This window comes from Mobula birostris, chromosome 24 (genome assembly GCF_030028105.1).
Source record: "Mobula birostris isolate sMobBir1 chromosome 24, sMobBir1.hap1, whole genome shotgun sequence".
Classification (NCBI taxonomy): domain Eukaryota; kingdom Metazoa; phylum Chordata; class Chondrichthyes; order Myliobatiformes; family Myliobatidae; genus Mobula; species Mobula birostris.
Genome location: NC_092393.1, coordinates 52722481 through 52742042, shown reverse-complemented (window position 1 = coordinate 52742042; position 19562 = coordinate 52722481). Strand labels below are relative to the sequence as shown.

Genomic DNA, 19562 nt, shown 5'->3' with positions numbered 1-19562 from the left:
TCAATCTCCAGAGCAAAAAAAACTCTTATTTCCTGAGCAAAAGTTATAATGGAGAAGGAATAGATTCAATTAATTGGTCATACCAAGCTGAAAGAGATGAGGAGGGTTCTTTAGTTTCACAGTGAATTGTGGAAACATGAAGCTTTCTGCTTCACAGCAGAATTCAGCATTGGTGCATTTTACTTCTAGCAAAGTATTCTCAAAGATTATGAAATATGCATTGCTTCAGTTGGGAACTGCCTCTCAGAAGAAATCATGAGCACTCATGTTTAACCAAAAGCACAATGGAATACCAATCAAAAGCATTCTTCTTCCAGAAGGGAATAAAAGATGCTTAGTGGTAGACTAGTAGAGCAGCATGAATCAACCATCATTGCTCATTATAGAATTAATCATCCTCACATTTTGAAAGAAAAATTCTCTCTTTGTGCATTGGGTTTTCAAACAAAGAAAGTGACGTTGCCTGAAAATGCTCATCTGGCTTTCTTAATTTTTTCTTCAGTCAGGAAAGAAAGAAAGAAATGGCCGTCTGACCACAACCTCAGAACTGAAGTATTTAAAATTCCACAGTCTGTACCACAACCAGCAAATGAACATCATTAATGCTGTATTGTCTCTCTGAAGTCGGCTACCCTAACACAAACCAAGAGGACTGAGCATATAAAAATGTTGTTCTGAGTGCCCCAGTCTGTCAAAGTGAAGAACACATCATTATTCCATAAGGTTACAGGCACAGAGCTGTGTAGCAGACTGTTGGCTGCAGGTCATATGAAGATGTTTTATGAAATGTCAAAGATTGCACCTTAAAATACCAATCTTTTCCAAAGGTTCAACTGTGCTATAGATGCAATGAAACTCTAGCTTAGGTTTAAACAGAATACATTTTTCTAAAAAGTATGGGTTGGTGATTACTGCAAATGATGCACTGGCAAACTGCAGGCATTGTTGAGGTATGGAAATCATTAGGAAGCCCAGGAACACGGAGGAATAAATATTGTCCTCAACCAGGGGTACCCAGCCTGGGGTCCACAGACCCCTTGCTTAGTGGTATTGGTCCATTGCATTAAAACATTTGGAAAACCGTGTCCTAGACCTTAAGACATAAGAGCAAAATTAGGCTATTCAACCCATCTTGTTTGCTCCATCATTCCATCATGATTAATTTATTTTTTTCCTCTCAACCCCGTCCTCCTTCCTTCTTCCTATAACCTCCACAACTGTTTGTGGCAATGAACTCCACATATTCACCCTCTGGCTAAAGAAATTCCTCCTCATCTCTGTTCTAAAGAAATATCCTTCTTTTCTAGGACAGTGCCCTCAAGTCCTAGACTCCATCTAGGCCTTTCAATATTCAATAGGTTTCAACAAGATCGACCCCCCTCCACATCCCCTCCAAAGAGCCATGTGTCAAACTAGTGTACAGAGTGGCTCAGTTTAATACTCATATTCAAAAGTATACCATGCCCTCAGTACCCATACTATGTCAACATCAATGACTTTTAAGTTTATGATTTGAAGCAATGGCCTTCTAATTCAGAGGGAAAGAACTGCCAGAGCAAAACGTTAACGCCTTAATGATTTACCAATCTCTGAATCATTCAAGAAAAAAAGACTTTTGTAACAACTCTCCAATTGAATGTTAGAATAATGGAAGATAATCCGTAACTTTGAATTACTCTTGTACAGTTACACCATGACAGCATGGAAGATGTTAATGAGCATCTGACACTAATCCTTATGGCAAATGTATCTACCTTGATTCATGGGAGCCTCACTAAAAAATTTCATATTTTGTTCCAAAGAGCTACTTTGAACAAAATATACTCAAGAAAGATCTAACAGAGTAAGGGGAAGTTAAAACATAAGACAGACCACAAAACTGCAAGAAATTAGGTCAGACAAAGTGCTGAATAATGATCAACGTGTTCATGAATGTAACGCCTTATTTTGCACAGCAGGATACATCTGCAGGCAAATTTATCTAACTGATGCAAGAGCTGTTGATGTGGAAGAGACTTACTGTCCATCCTGAACTGTTTTCAAGGCCCTGCCTTGAGTTGCCAAAGCTTGTGTGAGGGAGTACTTGCACATGTTTCTTGGTAGAGAATTCCAGAGAATCAGAATAAGGTTTAATATCACTGACTTATGTACAGAAATACATTGTTTTGCGGCAGCAGTACAGTATATGAAAAATACTATAAATTACAACAAGAAATATATGTGCAGTGGATTTCAGTTCATTAGGACACATCATGACCAGTACATTTTAGCCCAATTAAGCAGCTGCCCCAATTAGCCCAAGTATCACGGAAATAGTTAAAAAGGTATATTAAAAAAAATATTTAAAAAAACATTAAAAAAAGGCAAACAGAGTAACAAATTATGTATTTAAATGAAATACAAAACAAATTAGAACACTACAAATACTACCACAGTACTCTAAAACTATATTAGTTCCTAATACTTATCAACAGTGGAATTCATCAGCATCATGTTCTTTTGATTGTAAATGAATAAAATCAGAGCAGAGAAACCACTGCCTTTATATAATGCTGTTGATGACTGCATCCTCCAAATCTTTGTTTTCATTGTAACATTCTAGATGATTTACAGTGCCAGCCAGCGATCAACAATCGGTGTGCAATTCCCATCACCGCCTGTAAGAAGTCTGTATGTTGTCCCAATGACTGCCTGGGTTTCCTCCAGGTGTAACGGTTTCCTTCCATATTTCAGGGTCAGGGTTATGGGCATTCGTGAGTTACGGGCATGCAACACTGGTGCCGGAGACATGGCGACACACGCAGGTTGCCCAGCACAACCTTCTAATATGATGTGACGCCGCAACTGAGGTATTTCATGGTATGTTTCAATGTACGTGTGATAAATAAAGCTAATCTTCATCTTGTCTTTATATGACATAGAGATCTGGTGAGTGGGAGTTGCAAACATCATGTGGTGAGCCAGGCACGAAGAAAACAAGATATCTGAAGTCAGGCTGTAGATTACTGGAGTTTTACAGTACTTGATTTAAGATTAAAAGAAGATTGGGCAGCAATCAATTTAGAGAGTCAAGAGTGTAATTAATTGAGGTGAAGGCTGAAAAAACTTATGGTAGACACATACAGCAGACTAGGGAAGTCAGTTGAACCAGCTATAAATCTTGAGTTTGCCATAGAATTTACTTTTGTACAAACAAATTAGAGTGCCTAACAATTTTAATTCTGTATACTGAATTAAAGGACACTGATGATGAAACACGAATAATTGCTACACGCCTACAATAAGATGTTTACAATTTAAACGCAATTCACTCCTACTCAGATCAAATGAAAACATCCATCAAAACTGATCCTTAGAGCAGTATTTGAGGACACTTCATCGATTATAACCATTTGAAAATGTCATGGTTGTACTTTTATCTATAGGCTAATAAAAGATGGCCGTGTTTCATTCATTCCTGTGAAAACAAAATTCCTGGACGTGTGCAATAATGTGAAGAATGTATGTCACACTTCACTTTTATGTGGACAAAAAGAGATGCCAATTGGCACCAGAGTGCTTGAGGCATATTTGAACGGCTGAATAAATAAAGTACACCGTAACTTTTCAATCGACAATCAACAAGAAATGAATAATAAACAAACATAAATCACTAATGCTTCTTCATATAACAGCTCAAATTTAACGGTTCACCACTTAAAACAAGAAATAGATATTTGACAATTGAAACTAGCAACCTCATATAGACTGCAGTAAATTTTCCTTCACATATAAACCTGGACTTAGTTCAAATGATAAAACAAAGACAGCCAGCCTAGCAAGATTCCAGTAGCATCTCTACAACCACCAAAATACATGAGTTTACTGACTGTTAGTAGAACATAGCACATTACAGCACAGTACAGCCCTTTGACCGATGTTGTTCTGCCAACCTTTTAACCTACTCTAAGATCAATCTAGCCAGCTGGTGGAGTAGTGCATCTGCCCCGGACTTTCAGCGGTCCCATGTTCGAATCCAGCCGGCTCCCTGCAGGCTTTCTATCTGTGCTGGGTTGAGCATCAAGTTAACACTCGGCCTCATAAAAAACAGACAAGGCTAAAGAAAACGCAAGGTTGCCGTCTGATGCGCTACAAGCTGCGGAAAGGAACAAAAACAAGACCAATCCAACTCTTCCCTCCCACGTAGCCTTCCATTTTTCTATCATCTACTCTGTTTAAATGGTTTAAACAGAGAACATAGTAGAACGTAGAACATTACAGCACAGTACAGCTCTATGACCCATGATGTTCTGTTTACCTTTTAACCAGTAAACCCAAGTTTCTTCAGTATACCGAATGTATCTGCCTCTCCCACCATCCCTAGGAGAATATTTCATGCACCTATCATTCTCTGTATAAAGAACTTGCCTCTGAAATCTACCCCCTTCTCCTTTCTCCCAATTACCTTAAAGTCACGCCCCCTCATTTCAGCAATTTCCACCTTAGAAAATAGACTCAATCTATGCCTCTTATCATCTTATACACCTCTATCAAGCCACCTCTCATCCTCCTAGAAAAGCCCTAGCTCACTCAACCTGTCTTCATAATACATGCACTCTAGTCCAAATATCTGGATAAAATTACAATAAAGTTAAATCTCAAACAGCAAATAAATTCCTTAATATTTTATTAATGAAAAGCCATAAAATTGCAACTGTAAACTGCGATGAACAGTTTGGTTCAATTGTGTGACGATTGTAAATGATGCATATGTTTCTGTTTAACAACTACAAAGCTCATTGGTTTTGTAGTTCTTAGGAGACTCTGCAGTACCGAGACAATGTATGAGCATGTCTTTGAGATTTTCTTTGCAGTAATGCATCAGCTGTGTTTGATGTATACGGCTGCAGAATATTTAGGCAAGGGGAATATTAAAAAGCATTAACTGAAATGTAATGAGTTGTTGACCTGGATAAATTTAAAAGGGTACGGAGACCAGGAAGAGACAGTGGGATTTTTTGATGACTAGAGCCAGTGGAGTACATTCAAACTGGTTGCATCACTGTCTGGTATGGAGGGGCCACTGCAAGTACTGGAAAATGCTGCAGAAGGTCAGAAACTCAGTCAGCTCCATCAAGGGCACTGGTCTCCACAACGTGAAGGACATCTTCAAAAAGCAATGCCTCAAAAAGGCAGCATCCATCATTAAAGATCCCCATCACACAGGACATGCCCTCCTCTCATCACTACCATCTCAGGGAGAAGGTACAGGAGCTCAAAGGAACCCACTCAGTGTTCCAGGAACAGCTTCTCCTCCTTTGACATCAGATTTCCGGACGGACAATGAAGAAACCCAGGAACAGTATCTCACTAACATTTCGCTCTCTTTTTGCACTACTTACTTAATATCATTATATATATGTATATTGCAAAACAATAAATTAGAATATATCTTATTGTAATATATCTTTTTTATGTTTTACACTGTATTGCTGCTGCAAAACAACAAACTTAATATCAGTAATATTGAAAGTGATGCTGATTCAATGAAATCAAATAGACTCTTGGAACACAGAACAGTAGAACACAGAAACAGGCCCTTTGACTCATGATCTTGTGCCAAACTGATTAAACCAGCAGTTAAATGCCCAGCTAAACTAATCCCTTTGCAACACAATACCCATAGCCCTCTATTCCCTGCACATAAACGCGCCTAAGAGGTTCTTGAATGGTTTTATGATTCTGCCAACATCACTACACAACAGTGCATTCCAGGCTCCCATCAATTTATGTGCAAAACAAAACTTGCCCCATGCTCTAGGGGAGGCAGTAGTGAGCCACCTTCTTGAACTGCTGCAGTCCTTCACAGCCATTCAATGGCAAAGTACAAAAAAAAGATGTCAGGAAAAGTCTTCGGCTGGGGTTGGGGGAAGAGAGATAAAAATCAAAAAAATAAGCTTACCAATTCCACGTATACAAGGTAGCCATATTGCTACCCCAACCTGCTACATCCATCTTACTCTCCGTTTTATGTGCTCATTTCACCTTCAGTCACCTCAAATACCCACTGATCCCTTATTCACATCTCAACAGCAGTATCCAACCCCTTCAGTTCAAAGTGCAAAGTAAAGTTATTACCAGTATATATATATGTTACAACATACTACCTTGAGATTCATTTTCTCGCAGGCAATCACAAGCAAAATAGATTTTTTATGAAAAACTATACAAAGATGGACAAACAACCAGTGTGCAAAAGACTAACTGTGCAAATAAAAATGCTACTGAGAATAAGAGTCCTTGAAAGTGAGAATAGGTGAGAGAATAAATTCACCGTAGTGTGATTGAAGGTATCCACTATGGTGCAGGAGTATGGTGGCTGTAAGGTAATAGTTGTTCCTGAACCTGGTGGTTTGGGACCCAATTCTTTTGTCCCTCCTGCCTGACGGTAGTAGCGAGAAGAGGGCATGGCCTCGATGGTGGGGATCTTCAGTGATGGATGCTGCTTTCTTGCAGCAGTGCATACCTTGAGGAACTTTACTGAAAATCTTCATGGACAACATTGCATCAAATGGATTGTCTTTGTATTCAGCACATGCTGCTGTCAGCACCTCATTGCTCCTATTTGCTGAAGAATGATAGATTTCAATCCACATAACCTCAACAAAAAAATTCCACTGCATTAACTTCAAAACTCTACATGATATTTGATATAGTACAAAAGTAGTTAAAACAGCTGGGTGAGAATGAAAGATTTCCAGAAAAATACTTCGTGTCATCTAGATTCAATATATAAAGCCTGATGACTCATAACAGAAAGTACCACAAAATAGAAAACAGATTAAACAATGCACTTTCCACTCCATTGGAATTCATTCTACATTGACTGAGGAAACTAAGCCAGAGATACTTGGAATTTATAAACTGCAAAGAAAATTATGTGTAAGGAAAAATGCAGAGCTTGCATAACAAATGAATATTAGAATAACGATACTGAGATTCAATTTAGGCATAAAAATCATTTTAATCAAAGATTCTCACGGTTCACAATAAAAGCCAAAATTGTAAAGTCCAAAGCATTACAAGCTGTTGTCTGAGCGAGTGCATGCATGAAATTACTACCACATATTACTCCACTATTACCACGGGGTGTTGCACCCATGTGATATCATTGTCTCTTCAATCCTGCATCTCCCATTCTAATTTCATTCAGATTTAATAAATGTAAGAACAGATCGATAGAATCTTAACTGGCAGGAAAGACTGCAAGCTGCCAGGGTTCGATAATTTTTTCAAGAGCTGTTAGTGTGGCAGGGAAAGAGATTATAATTGTAATTTGCCATGGCAATAAGAGATATCCAGCCAGAGTGGAACTCCATTTCTATTCATGCAAAGTCTATTAAAGCATCTTGGGAAAGAAGAATCTTTGTAGAACTTGTGGCTTTAGACAACACACACAAAATGCTGGAGAAACTCAGCAGGCTGAGACCCTTCAGCAAGACAGGCCCAAAATGTCGAGTGTGCTCTTTTCCATAGATGCTGCCTGGCCTGCTGAGTTCCTCCAGCATTTTGATTATTATGATTATGAGGACACGCAGTCCCCTTTTATTGTCATTTAGTAATGCATGCATTAAGAAATGATAAAAATGTTTTTCCAGAATGATATCACGAAAACACATGACAAACCGACTTAAAAACTAACAAAAACCACATAATTATAACATATAGTTACAACAGTGCAAAGCAATACCGTAATTTGATAAGAACAGACCATGGCACAGTAAAAGTCTCAAAGTCTCTCGAAAGTCCTGTCATCTCACGCAGACGGTAAACCTCCAGCGCCGCCAACTTGCCGATGCAGCATCCCGGAAGCATCCGACCACAGTCTGACTCCAAGTCTGTCCGAAAACTCCGAGCCTCCGACCACCTCTTCGACACCAAGCACCATCTCTGCCGAGCGTTTTGACCCCGGCCCCGGCAACAGGCGATACGCAAAGCCGAGGATTTGGGGCCTTCACCTCTGGAGATTCTCGATCGCACAGTAGCAGCGGCAGAGAAGCAGGCATCTCAGAAGTTACTCCAGATGTTCCTCTGTGCATCTCATGGCTGTCCCCATCAAAACCGGATTGTGTACGGCACCCCTAGTTATACATATCGACATTCATTCGGAACGGCCGCGCGCGCTGTGTCGTGCCGCCATCTTCTCCCCCCTCCAGCAGGAGACAACACACACATTTTGTGAGTGTTACTTGGATTTCCAGCACCTGCAGATTTTCTCTTGTTTGTGTTGTGGCTATAGGCAAGCAGCTTCAGACCAAAAGAGATCCTTGCACTGAAAAATCCTTGTGAAAAATGAGGGAAGTGCAAGATAGATATATTCCAAATACGAAGAAATTTTTGAATGGAAGAAGGACACTACTGTGGCTGACAAGTGAAGTCAGAGCCAAGGTAAAAGCAAAAGAGAGGGCATACAAGGAAGCCAAAGCTAACAGGAAGATTGAGGATTGGGAAGCTTTTAAAAACTTGCAGAAGGAAGCTAAGAAAGTCATTATGGAGGAAAAGACAAATTATGAAAGGAAGCTGGCAACTAATATCAAAGGAGGTACTAAAAGCTTTTTTAAGTATATAAAGGGTAAAAGAGAGTCGAGGGTAGATATAGGACCAATAGAAAATGACGCTGGAGATATTGTAATGAGAGATGCAGAGATGGCAGAGGAACTGGATGCATAATTTGCATCGGTCTTCACAGTGGAAGACGTCTGCAGTATACTGGACATTCAAGAGTGTCAGGGAAGTGAAGTTTGTGTAGTGAAAATTACGACTGAGAAGGTGCTCAGGAAGCTTAATGGTCTGAGGGTGGTCTAATGGTCCTGGACCTGATGGAGTGCACCCTGGAGTTCTGAAGGAAGTAGCTAGAGAGATTGCAGATGCATTAACAATGATCTTTCAAGAGTTGATAGATTCTGGCATTGTACTGGATGACTAGAAAATTGCAAATGTTACTCCACTATGTAAGAAGGGTGGGAGGCAGCAGAAAGAAAACTATAGACCTATTAGCCTGACGTCAGTGGTTGGGTACTTGGTGGAATCAATTGTTAGGGATGAGATTACGGAATACCTGGAGGTACATGACAAGATAGGCCTGAAAGGAAAATCCTGTATGACAAACCTACTGCAATTTTTTGAGGAAATTACAAGTAGGATAGACAAAGGAGATGCAGTAGATGTGGTGTACTTGGGTTTTCAGAAGGCCTTTGACAAGGTGCCGTACATGAGACTACTCAGCAAGATAAGAACCCATGGAATTACAGTGGAGTTACTAGCATGGGTGGAGCATTGGTTGATTGGCAGAAAACACAGAGCGGGAATAAAGGGATCCTATTCTGTTTGGCTGCCCAGTTCCTCCATCTCTGCCGCATCTGCTCCCAGGATGAGGCTTTCGGTTCCAGGACATCCCAAAAGTCCTCTTTCTTTAAGGATCGTGGTTTCCCTTCTGCCATCATCAATGATGCCTTCACCTGCATTTCATCTATTTCCCGAACTTCAGCCCTCACCCCATCCTCCCGCCACCACAACAGGGACAGAGTTCCCCTTGTCCTCACCTACCACCCCAACAGCCTCCGGATCCAGCACATTATCCACCGCAACTTTCGCCACCTTCAACAGGACTCCACCACTAAGCACATCTTTCCCTCTCCGCTTTCCGCAGGGATCAGTCCCTCCGCGACTCCCTGATCCGCATGTCCCTCCCCACGGATCTCCCACCCGGCACTTATCCCTGTAAGCGTAAGTGCTACACCTGCCCCTACACCTCCTCTCTTGCCACCATTCAGGGCCCCAAACAGTTCTTCCAGGTGAGGCAACACTTCACTTGTGAGTCTGTTGGGGTCATCTATTGCATCCGGTGCTCCTGGTGCGGCCTTCTCTACATTGGTGAAACCCGACGCAGATTGGGGCACCGCTTCGTCGAGCACCTCTGCTCCGTCCACCACAACAGACAGGATCTCCTGGTTGCCACCCACTTCAACTCTGCTTCACATTCCCATTTGGATATGTCCATACATGGCCTCCTCTACTGCCACGATGAGGCTAAAGTCAGGTTGGAGGAGCAATACCTCATACACCGTCTAGGTAGTCTCCAGTCCCTTGGTATGAACATAGAATTCTCCAACTTCCGGTAATTCCCTCCCCTTCCCTTCCCCTATCCCTATGTCACTCTGCCCCCTCCCCCAGCTGCCTATCACCTCCCTCATGGTTCCACCTCCTTCTACTACCCATTGCGTTTTCGCCTATTCCTTCTTCACCTTTCCTGTCTATCACCTCCCAGCTTCCACTCCCCCACCTGTTTATCTTTCCCCTTACTGGTTTTTCACCTGGAACCTACCAGCCTTCTCCTTCCCACTCTCCCCCCACCTTCTTTATAGGGCCTCTGCCCCTTCCCTCTTCAGTACTGACAAAGGGTTCCAGCCCAAGACGTTGACTGATCGCTTCCACGGATGCTGCCCGACCTGCTGAGTTCCTCCAACATGTTGTGAGTGTTGCTTTGACCCCAGCATCTGCAGAGTATTTTGTGGTTACCAGTGGAGCTCCACAGGGATCGGTGTTGAGACCGCTGTTTTTTACGATGTACGTCAATGATTTGGGCGATGGGATTAATGGATTTGTAGTTAAATTTGCTGATGATACAAAGATAGGTGGAGGAGCAGATAGTGTTGAGGAAACAAAGAGCCTGCAAAGAGACTTAGATAATTTAGGGGAATGGGCAAAGAAGTGGCAAATGAAAAACAATGTTGGAAAGTGTATGGTCATGCACTTTGGTGGAAGAAATAAACAGGCAGACTATCATTTTGATGGGGAGAGAATTCAAAATACAGAGATGCAAAGGGACTTGGGAGTCCTTGTGCAAGGTACCCTACAGGTTAACCTCCAGGTTGAGTCGGTGGTGAAGGTGGTGAATGCAATGTTGGCATTCGTTTCTAGAGGCATAGACTATAAGTGCAGGAATGTGATGTTGAGGTTCTATAAGGCACTTGTGAGACCACACTTGGAGCATTGTGTGCAGCTTTGGGCTCATTTTAGAAAAGATATACTGGCATTGGAGAGGGTTCAGAGAAGATTCACCAGAATGATTCCAGGAATGAAAGGGTTACCATATGAGGAACGTCTGGCAGCTCTTGGGCTGTATCCCCTGGTGCTCAGGAGAATTGAGGGGGGATCTCATAGAAACATTCCAAATGTTAAAAGGCCTGAACAGTTTAGATATGGCAAAGTATTTTCCCATGGTAGGGGAGTCTAGTACAAAAGGGCATGACTTCAGGATTGAAGGACGTCCATTTAGAACTGAGATGCGGATAAATTACTTTAGTCAGAGGGTGGTAAATCTGTGGAATTTGTTGCTATGAGCGGCTGTGGGGGCCAAGTCATTGGGTGCATTTAAGGCAGAGATAGATAGGTTCTTGATTAGCCAGGGCATCAAAGGGTATGGGGAGAAGGTAGGGGAGTGGAGATGACTGGAAGAATTGGATCAGCCCATGATTGAATGGCAGAGCAGACCCGACCATATGGCTTACTCCTGCTCCTACATCTTATGGTCTTAGTTCTCTCATGGTAGGTATTTTGATGTAACTTTTCAAAATGTGGATGGCTGTCTGAAGATGCTGAAATCTTTTGAGGAGAAGGATATGAAACTACCCTCATCACTGCTAACTGTGAAGGCTGTCTTCCCAATCTTATCAGGACAAATACTCATTGTCTACATGTACCTCTCTTTGATGGCCTCGTCTTCCTCAGAAGTTACATTCAAGGAACAGAGAAGAACATAGATCAAGAAAATGCTATTTCTATGCAACACACACAAATTGCTGCAGGAACTCAGCAGGTCAGGCAGCATCTATGGAAAGGAGTAAAGAGTCGATGTTTCGGGCCAAGACCTTTCATCAGGATCAGCACCTGCAGAATCTCTTGTGTTTATGCTATTCATATGGGCATGCTAGATAGACTGGCAATGCCATCCGCCTGTCTTCCTATTACTCCAGTGATAAAAGTCGCTGCCAGTAAGGTCAACCCAGAGTAGGCCAACCCTCTAGGCATGAAATAGTTTATTGTTTAGAGATTGCCTGCTGAAATTGTAGACAGTGGGGTGGGGTGGGGCGGGGGGAATATATATATATATATATATATATATCCAGAACATGAGATGAAGATTCCTTGAAAGCAAGTCCATTGTTCAGTGATGGGGCATTTGAAGTTGAGTGAAGTTATCCCCACTGGTTCAAGAGCCTGATGGTTGAGGGTAATAACTTGGTGGTGTGGGTCCTGAGGCTCCCATACCTTCTTCCTGATGACAGCAGCGAGAAGAGAGCATGACCTGGGTAGTGGAGGTCCTTGATGATGCATGCTGCTTTCCTCTGGCAGCGCTCTGTGTAGATGTGCTCATTGGAGGGGAGAGCATTATCTGTGATGGACTGAACCATATCCAATACTTTTTGTAGAATGTTCCATTTAAGGGCATGGGTGTTTCCATACCAGGCCATGACACAACCAATCAATATAAAGTTGCAAGAAAAAGTTCGTGAACCCTTTGCAATTACTTCATTTCCTGCATCAATTACTCATAAAATGTGGTCTGATCTTCATCTAAGTCACAATAATAGACAAACACAATCTGCCTAAACTAAAACACATAAACAATTCTTTTCGTCAATAATGAGTGCACCATTTAAACAATCACAGTCTAGGTTCAAAAAAGTATGTGAACCTCTGGGGTAATGCCTTATAAGTATAAAATGAATAGAGCAGGAGGCCTTGAGGTGCACCGAGGCTGATGGAGATCATGGAGAAGATGCTGTTGCCAATCCAAACTGACTGGGGTCTGCAAGCAAGGAAATAGAGGATCCAATTGCACAAGGGGGTATTGAGGCCAACGTCTTAAAGCTTATTGATTAGTTTTGAGAGGATAATGATATTGAATACTGAGCGGTAGTTGATAAAGAATATAATAATGTATGCTGTCTAGATTTTGAGGGGTGAGTGACCAGCCAATGAAATGTTCCGCAAGGTAAAGACTTGTGATAGAAGACAAAACAGCCAAGTCAGTGCTCCCCAATTTTAGGGCACTATAAGCAAAGACAGGCTCCAAAGCAAATCTCACCACCCCGGCAACGAGATTCAGTGCAGCAATCCCTGCAGCTCACCTCTGGAAAACTGCAAGCAGCACCAAAAAAGATCAAAATGAAACTACACTTAATTGTACAGATTCTGCCCCAAAAACATTGCTGCCTCCTCCACAGCAGCCAAAGTATTAAAAAAATCTTGTACCTCAGTCCTAGGCAAGTGCAACAGTTCTAAAAATGAGCATGTGGCAACAAAGAAACTAACTGTGTTAACACTAAAGATATACAAGGCATCAGAAGCACTGTGCAATGAAAGATTACTGTCCTGATGAAGGGTCTCGGTGTAAAACGTTGCCTCTTTATTCCTCCCCCTAGTTGCTGCCTGATCTGCTAAGATCCTTCCGCATCTTGTATGTGTTAATCTGGATTTCCAGCATCTGCAGAAATTCTTGTGCATAAGTCCTGCAATATTCCGTTACTTCACCAAGATCAAGGCAACTACCAGCTACAGTTCAGCTTATTGCACTTCAGCAACCATCCGCAGTGGTCAAGTTGGTAGCCCAGATTTAGGCAACCTGATCAGGAGGCCAAGGAACAATTCATCTAGTTTGGAAACTCAGCTCAGGAGACAATTTTGTCATCAAAGTTAAAGAGATAGTGCAGGGCTGGAAGTGTATATTGTATAAAGATACTCCATTCAAGCTCATCAATAAAATCATAGCGTAGTGCAAAATGAAAACAGGTCCTTTGGCCCAACTCTTCCTTGCCAGCCATGGTGCCCACCTAAACTATACCTATTTGCCTGTATCCCTCTAAATCTGAGATCTACTGGTGTTCTGGAAAAAGATGCTGTGAACTAACACAGTTTAAGGTCCATGCTAAAGGGACAAGATGAAAAGCCCACTTCAAAGTCCTAATGTCACTCGCACATATTGGTTGAAATCTTGATTAAACTCCATAACCTATTTGCTTTATGGTTGCAAATGAGGGCAGTATCTCTTTGAAACCTATCAAACATTGAAAGACCTAGAGAAAGTGGATGTAGAGAGATTGTTTCCTATAGTGGGGGAGTTCAGGACCAGACGGTACAGGTTCAGAACAGAGGGATGTTCTTGTAGGACAGAGATGAGGACGCATTTCTTTAGCCAGAGGGTAGTGAATTTGTGGAATTCATTGCCCCATACAGCTGTAAAGGCCAAGTCACTGGGTCCACTTAAAGCGAAGGTTGATAGGTTCTCGGTTCGTCAGAGCGACAAAGGTTACAGGGAGAAGGCAAGAGAATGGGGTTAAGGGGAGTAATAAATCATCCATGTTAGAATGGTGGAACAGACTCGATAGGTTGAATGGCCTAATTCTGCTCCTATGTCATATGATTTTATGTATATATTCTTTGTCATGCTGCAAAACGTTGAGCTGCTAAATTGTGTTTCATTGCTCCACAACAATGACAATAAAGATATTCTTCTTCTTCTTCATGATCTTAATACTGACAACCAATATGTGCTAATGTTGAGCAACTGGAATAAAATGGCTAATTATGGAAGTATCACTTGAAAGTTCTGTATCTTCATGACGAAAGTGCATATTTTGAAAGAAAAGTTCACAGAATCTGGAATCAAAAGTGTGCCAACTTGGCCAGAGCTGTTGAAGAGCACAGTACTATGCTTGAAACTGGCACTATCAATGAGTTCGTGAAGAAAGCTAACATCACACTCATCTGCATTCAAAAAGGAGAGAAAGATGAGATAAGGAATTTGTGACCAATTTAATTTAGCATGGAATACAAGATTCTATCCAAGATCATCCCAATCAAGTCTGCTCTGGGGTGGTGATTCACCCAGATCAGAGCTGCACTCTATCCAGTAGGAAACTGCCCAACAGCCTTGCATTATTCAGTGATGCAATCACCTATATGAAGATCATAAAAGAAGAGTGGGCACTTGCTGAATCTGCCTGGATAAGGAAAAGGCCCTTGACAGAATATCACCCACCTGCAAGATGGGCAAATGGGGCTCTGAAAGGAACAAGCAACTGCATAGTTGCAAGAAAAAAGCTTGTGAACTCGTTGCAAGTACTTGCATTAATTACTCATAAAATGTGGTCTGTTCTTCATCTAAGTCACAATAATAAACACACAAACAATTGTATTTCTTCTTGTCAATATTGAGTACACCATTTAAACAATCATAGTCTACGTTCAAAAAAGTATGTGAACTTCTGGGGTAATGACTTCTCCATAAACTATTTGGAGTCAGGTGTTCTAATTATTGAGACAAGATTGGAGGTGTGGGTTGTTGAGGCGCCCTGTCCTATATAAAAAAAGACACAGAAAGTCAGGTTACTGACATGGCCTGCTCTTATCAAGAAAGATCTGTTTATGTACACCACACCTCGATCAAAACAACTTTAGGAGGGCCTTAGAAAAAGAAATGCATTGATGCTCCTCGCCGTTGTGCAAATCTGATCAGCAGTGAAAGGAAATGATTGGTGGAGGTCAGTGCTGCTAAAGGAGGTTCTACCAGAGTTAAGTACCAGGGTTCACAAACTTTTTCCAGCCTGGACTGTGAATAATTAAACAATGTGTTCAATAAAGATATGAAAAGTACAACTGCTTGTGTGTGGTTAGTTTAGGTAGATTGTGTTGTCTATTATTGTGACTTAGATGAAGATCAGACCACATTTTAGGAGTAATTAACGCAAAAAATCAGGTAGTTGCAAAGGGCTCACAAACGTTTTCTCGCAACTGTAGATGTGGAACATCCAAGTTAATGGTGGGATACAGATTCCTACTGAAATCTGAAGTTACACAAAACTGCCCAGTTTCTTCCAAACTAAAAGTAGAAGATCTGAAAACATACCTCATTAAGAGCTTGAGGAGATTTGGTATGTCACCAAAAAACTCGATGTACTGTGGAGAGCATCCTAATTGGCTGCATCACTGTCTGGTATGGGGGAGGGGTTGCTACTGCACAGGATCAAGCTCCAGAGAATTATAAAATTAATCAGCTCCATCACAAGCACTAAATATACAATGTTTACAGAACTTTCTATTTTTCAGATTTCCAGCATCTGCAGTTATTTTTAATTGAGCTCTCTCTGTTTTATGTGTTGGGTGGGAGACTTTGCTACATCGTCCACAAAGGATTCAGGCGTAAAAGGGGTGATGATCCGATGCAATGAAGGGATTCGATTTGATGGACACCATTGCTTACTGCTTGCTGTGCATCTATGACCAGTTCAATCTGACCTCAGGGACAAGAGCAAGGACACATTCATTGGCAAGAGGTTCCTCTTCACCATCAGATTCAATTAACCAAATGTGCAAGGAATAGAACTGGATGGAGCATACAGGTGAGGTAACACAAGAACTATGATTTTGATAACAGTGCTCCCTCTTAATTGTACACCTCAGGCTCCGTGCTCTTTGACCTGTCTTGGAAACTGCTGGTTGTCAATGCGCTGTACTGTGGACAATCGAATGCTGCGGTCTGGCACACACTATTGTTCAGGGTTTTGCGCTTGCGCTTGGTACAGCTGCCACAAAGGTTCCATGGGGAAATGCCATAGTTTATAGCCCTATCAGCACTGCGCACTCAGCATCTAGAACCTGGATTTTTATTCAGACTGTTTGCTTAAGGAACATATGTAAAATACAAATGTTGTGCTGACAGTGTTAATGGAACAGTATCGCTTGCTGTGTCAATTAAATTAAACAGATTTGCAAATTTAATGAGTAGAGTAAATACTGTTTACAAAGAAGTTGGCAGAATTCTTTGATTTCTTTTGCAATAGCCATAAAAGCCTGAATACATATTCACTGTGAGAGATGAACACAATTGATAGCTCACCATCAGATTATGTCTTAGCCTCTTGATAGTTCAATCTCCATGACAACAAAACAGAAAACATTCTTCCAATTATATAGGTTGGTTACTTTGCTTCTTGTTGATATGATGAAATAACAAAAATTAAAACTGAACATTAAAAATGACCAAATATTTTCAAAGATCCAGATTTTTAGTACATTTTAAATCAAGGTATAATCTTCATAGTAACACTTCTTTCTTTAGTTATAGGAATATTAAAGATAAAGCATGTTTACGTACCTCGAGCTCTTGTTCCCTCTGTAATGCAAACTGCTTAAATGACTTCACAATGATCCCAGCATTTGAGCAGTCATACACAAATATCGAGGGACTGCCCATCCAAGTTTGAAGGTCATAAATGGAGAGTGGAATATACTGGGTATAGTTCTGTCACAAAAGAAAGAAAATATTAGTTGCATGGAAACCTGTCCTCATCTACTAAAGCTTTCTAGCAAACAATTGCAAGTTCAACTTTAAAGATAAAAGTACATTTATACCGCAGCTTCTCAAAGTTTATCAACATACCGATTCAATATATAAAACTCCTCACATAGTCTTTTTATGAAGTTCTGGTTAAAACTTTTAAGACCAAATGAACACAACTAAAGATCAGCATTAAAATAAATGATTTTATTCTAAACATGTAGATGTCAATCAGAGTGGCTCTTAAATACTAAATTGTTCCATTCTCAGTTGCATTTGACCATAGCGAGGGCAATATTTCCATGGAGCGCCAGCATAACTTCATGTGGAATTTTTGATGAGGTGACACGAATGCAAAATGAAGGCAGAGCTGTGGTGTTGTCTACATGGAATTTAGTAAGGCGTTTGACAAGGTCCCTCATGGGAGGCTCACCCAGAAAATTAAGATGCACGGGATCAATGGTGAATTGCCCACTTGGATTCAGAACTGGCTTGCCCATAGAAGACAGGGGCTGGTGGTCAAAGGGACTTCTGCTAGCTGGAGGTCTCTGATTAATGGTGTTCCACAGGGATCTGTGCTGGGATCTCTGCTGTTTGTGATGTATATCAATGACCTGAATGAAAATGTAGATGGGTGGTTTCGTAAGTTTGCAGATGATAAGAAGATTAGTAGAGTTGTGGATAGTGCAGAAGACTGGCAAAGGATACAGCGGGATATAGATCAGTTTCAGATATGGGTGGAGAAATATTAGTTGGGATTTAACCTAGTCAAATATGTTGCACCTTAGTTGGTCAAATGGAAAGAGACAGTACACTAGTAAGAGCAAGACCCTTAACAATGTTGATGTGCAGAGAGAACCTGGGGCCCAACTTCACAGCTCTCTGAAATTGGCTACACAGATTGATCGGGTGGTTAAGAAGGCATATTGCATGTTTGCCTTTATTGGTCCAGGCAGTAAGTTCAGAATTCAGGAAGTTACGTTGCAGCTTTATAAAATTCTCTTTAGGCTGCATCTGAAGCATTGCATATAATTCTGGTCACCTCACTATAGGAAGGATGTCAAGGATTTGGAGAGGGTGCAGAAGAGGTTTACCAGGATATTGCTTAGATTAGAAGACGTGCTATATCGAGATGTTGGACAAACTTGGGTTGTTTTCTACGGAGCCGCGTAAGCTGATGGGAGATCTGATAGAGGTTTATAAAATTGAGAGGTAAAGATAGAATAGACAGCATCTTTATCCTAGGATTGAAATGTCTAATACTGCAGGGCACGCATTTTAAGGTGAAAGGAGGTAATTTCAAAGAATTTGCTAGAGGCAAGTTGTTTTTTAAAACATGCAGAGTGTTGGGTGCCTGGATGCACTGCCAGGGGCAGTGGTAGAGGCAGAAACACTGGAGACTTTTAAGAGATGTTTAGATAGGCACATGAATTTGAGGAAAATGGAAGAATATTGACATTAGATAGGCATAAGGGATTAGTTTAGCTGGCCACTTGATTACTGATTTATTTGGTTTGGCACAACATTGTGCGCCAAAGGGCCTGTTCCTGTACTGTACTGTTCTATGTTCTAAGTGTGAAACATCAGTAACTGCACGATGCACAAAGTCACAGTTCCTTACGTGATTACTATTGCTATTGATGGGTCATTTTGGAACAGTTGCAAGTTAAGCACAATGCTTTATTATAAAGACAAAATATTTACAAAATTATTTTTTAATTTTAAAATCTACCTTATTTTTTTTAACATGCACCACAGAATAGATCTCTAATCTGGAGCCTCATCAACGTTTGCATTATGCTCATCCCAAATACAAATACTAACAATACAGGTGGCTACATTTAGAACATTTTATCATCCCTCTTTATAAGCAACACAGCTTTTACATTTCATAAACATACTTCAATCACTTCAGGATTTAGCCACTAAGCTTCTCTTCTACTAGCTGAATAAATGGAACAACAGAACAGGACGAACTGGATGTCTCAGGGAAGAGTATATATGCAAAAACACACTGGGTAAAGAGAGCACAGAAAATCAAAAATTCCAGATATATCTTAGGCTGAACCCCAGAGCCACATATCAGGTGCATTGGTTTAAGTCTTATTTAAAAGCTCACATGGTTAAAAACTATGTAATAATTCAAACCTGAACTTTGTTCATTTTATGTTGAACAAAATTA

The 19562-nt window shown here is 41.0% G+C and overlaps 1 protein-coding gene across 3 annotated transcripts in view; it reads right to left on the bottom strand.

The window, feature by feature from the left end:
- rptor (regulatory associated protein of MTOR, complex 1) overlaps positions 1–19562 on the bottom strand; it is a 491598-nt gene that overhangs the window by 337543 nt on the left and 134493 nt on the right. For all 3 annotated transcript variants that reach the window (XM_072241994.1, XM_072241995.1, XM_072241996.1), the window contains exon 5: positions 17198–17344. In XM_072241994.1, coding sequence (XP_072098095.1) covers positions 17198–17344 — 147 coding nt within the window. The remainder of the gene's footprint in view (positions 1–17197; positions 17345–19562) is intronic.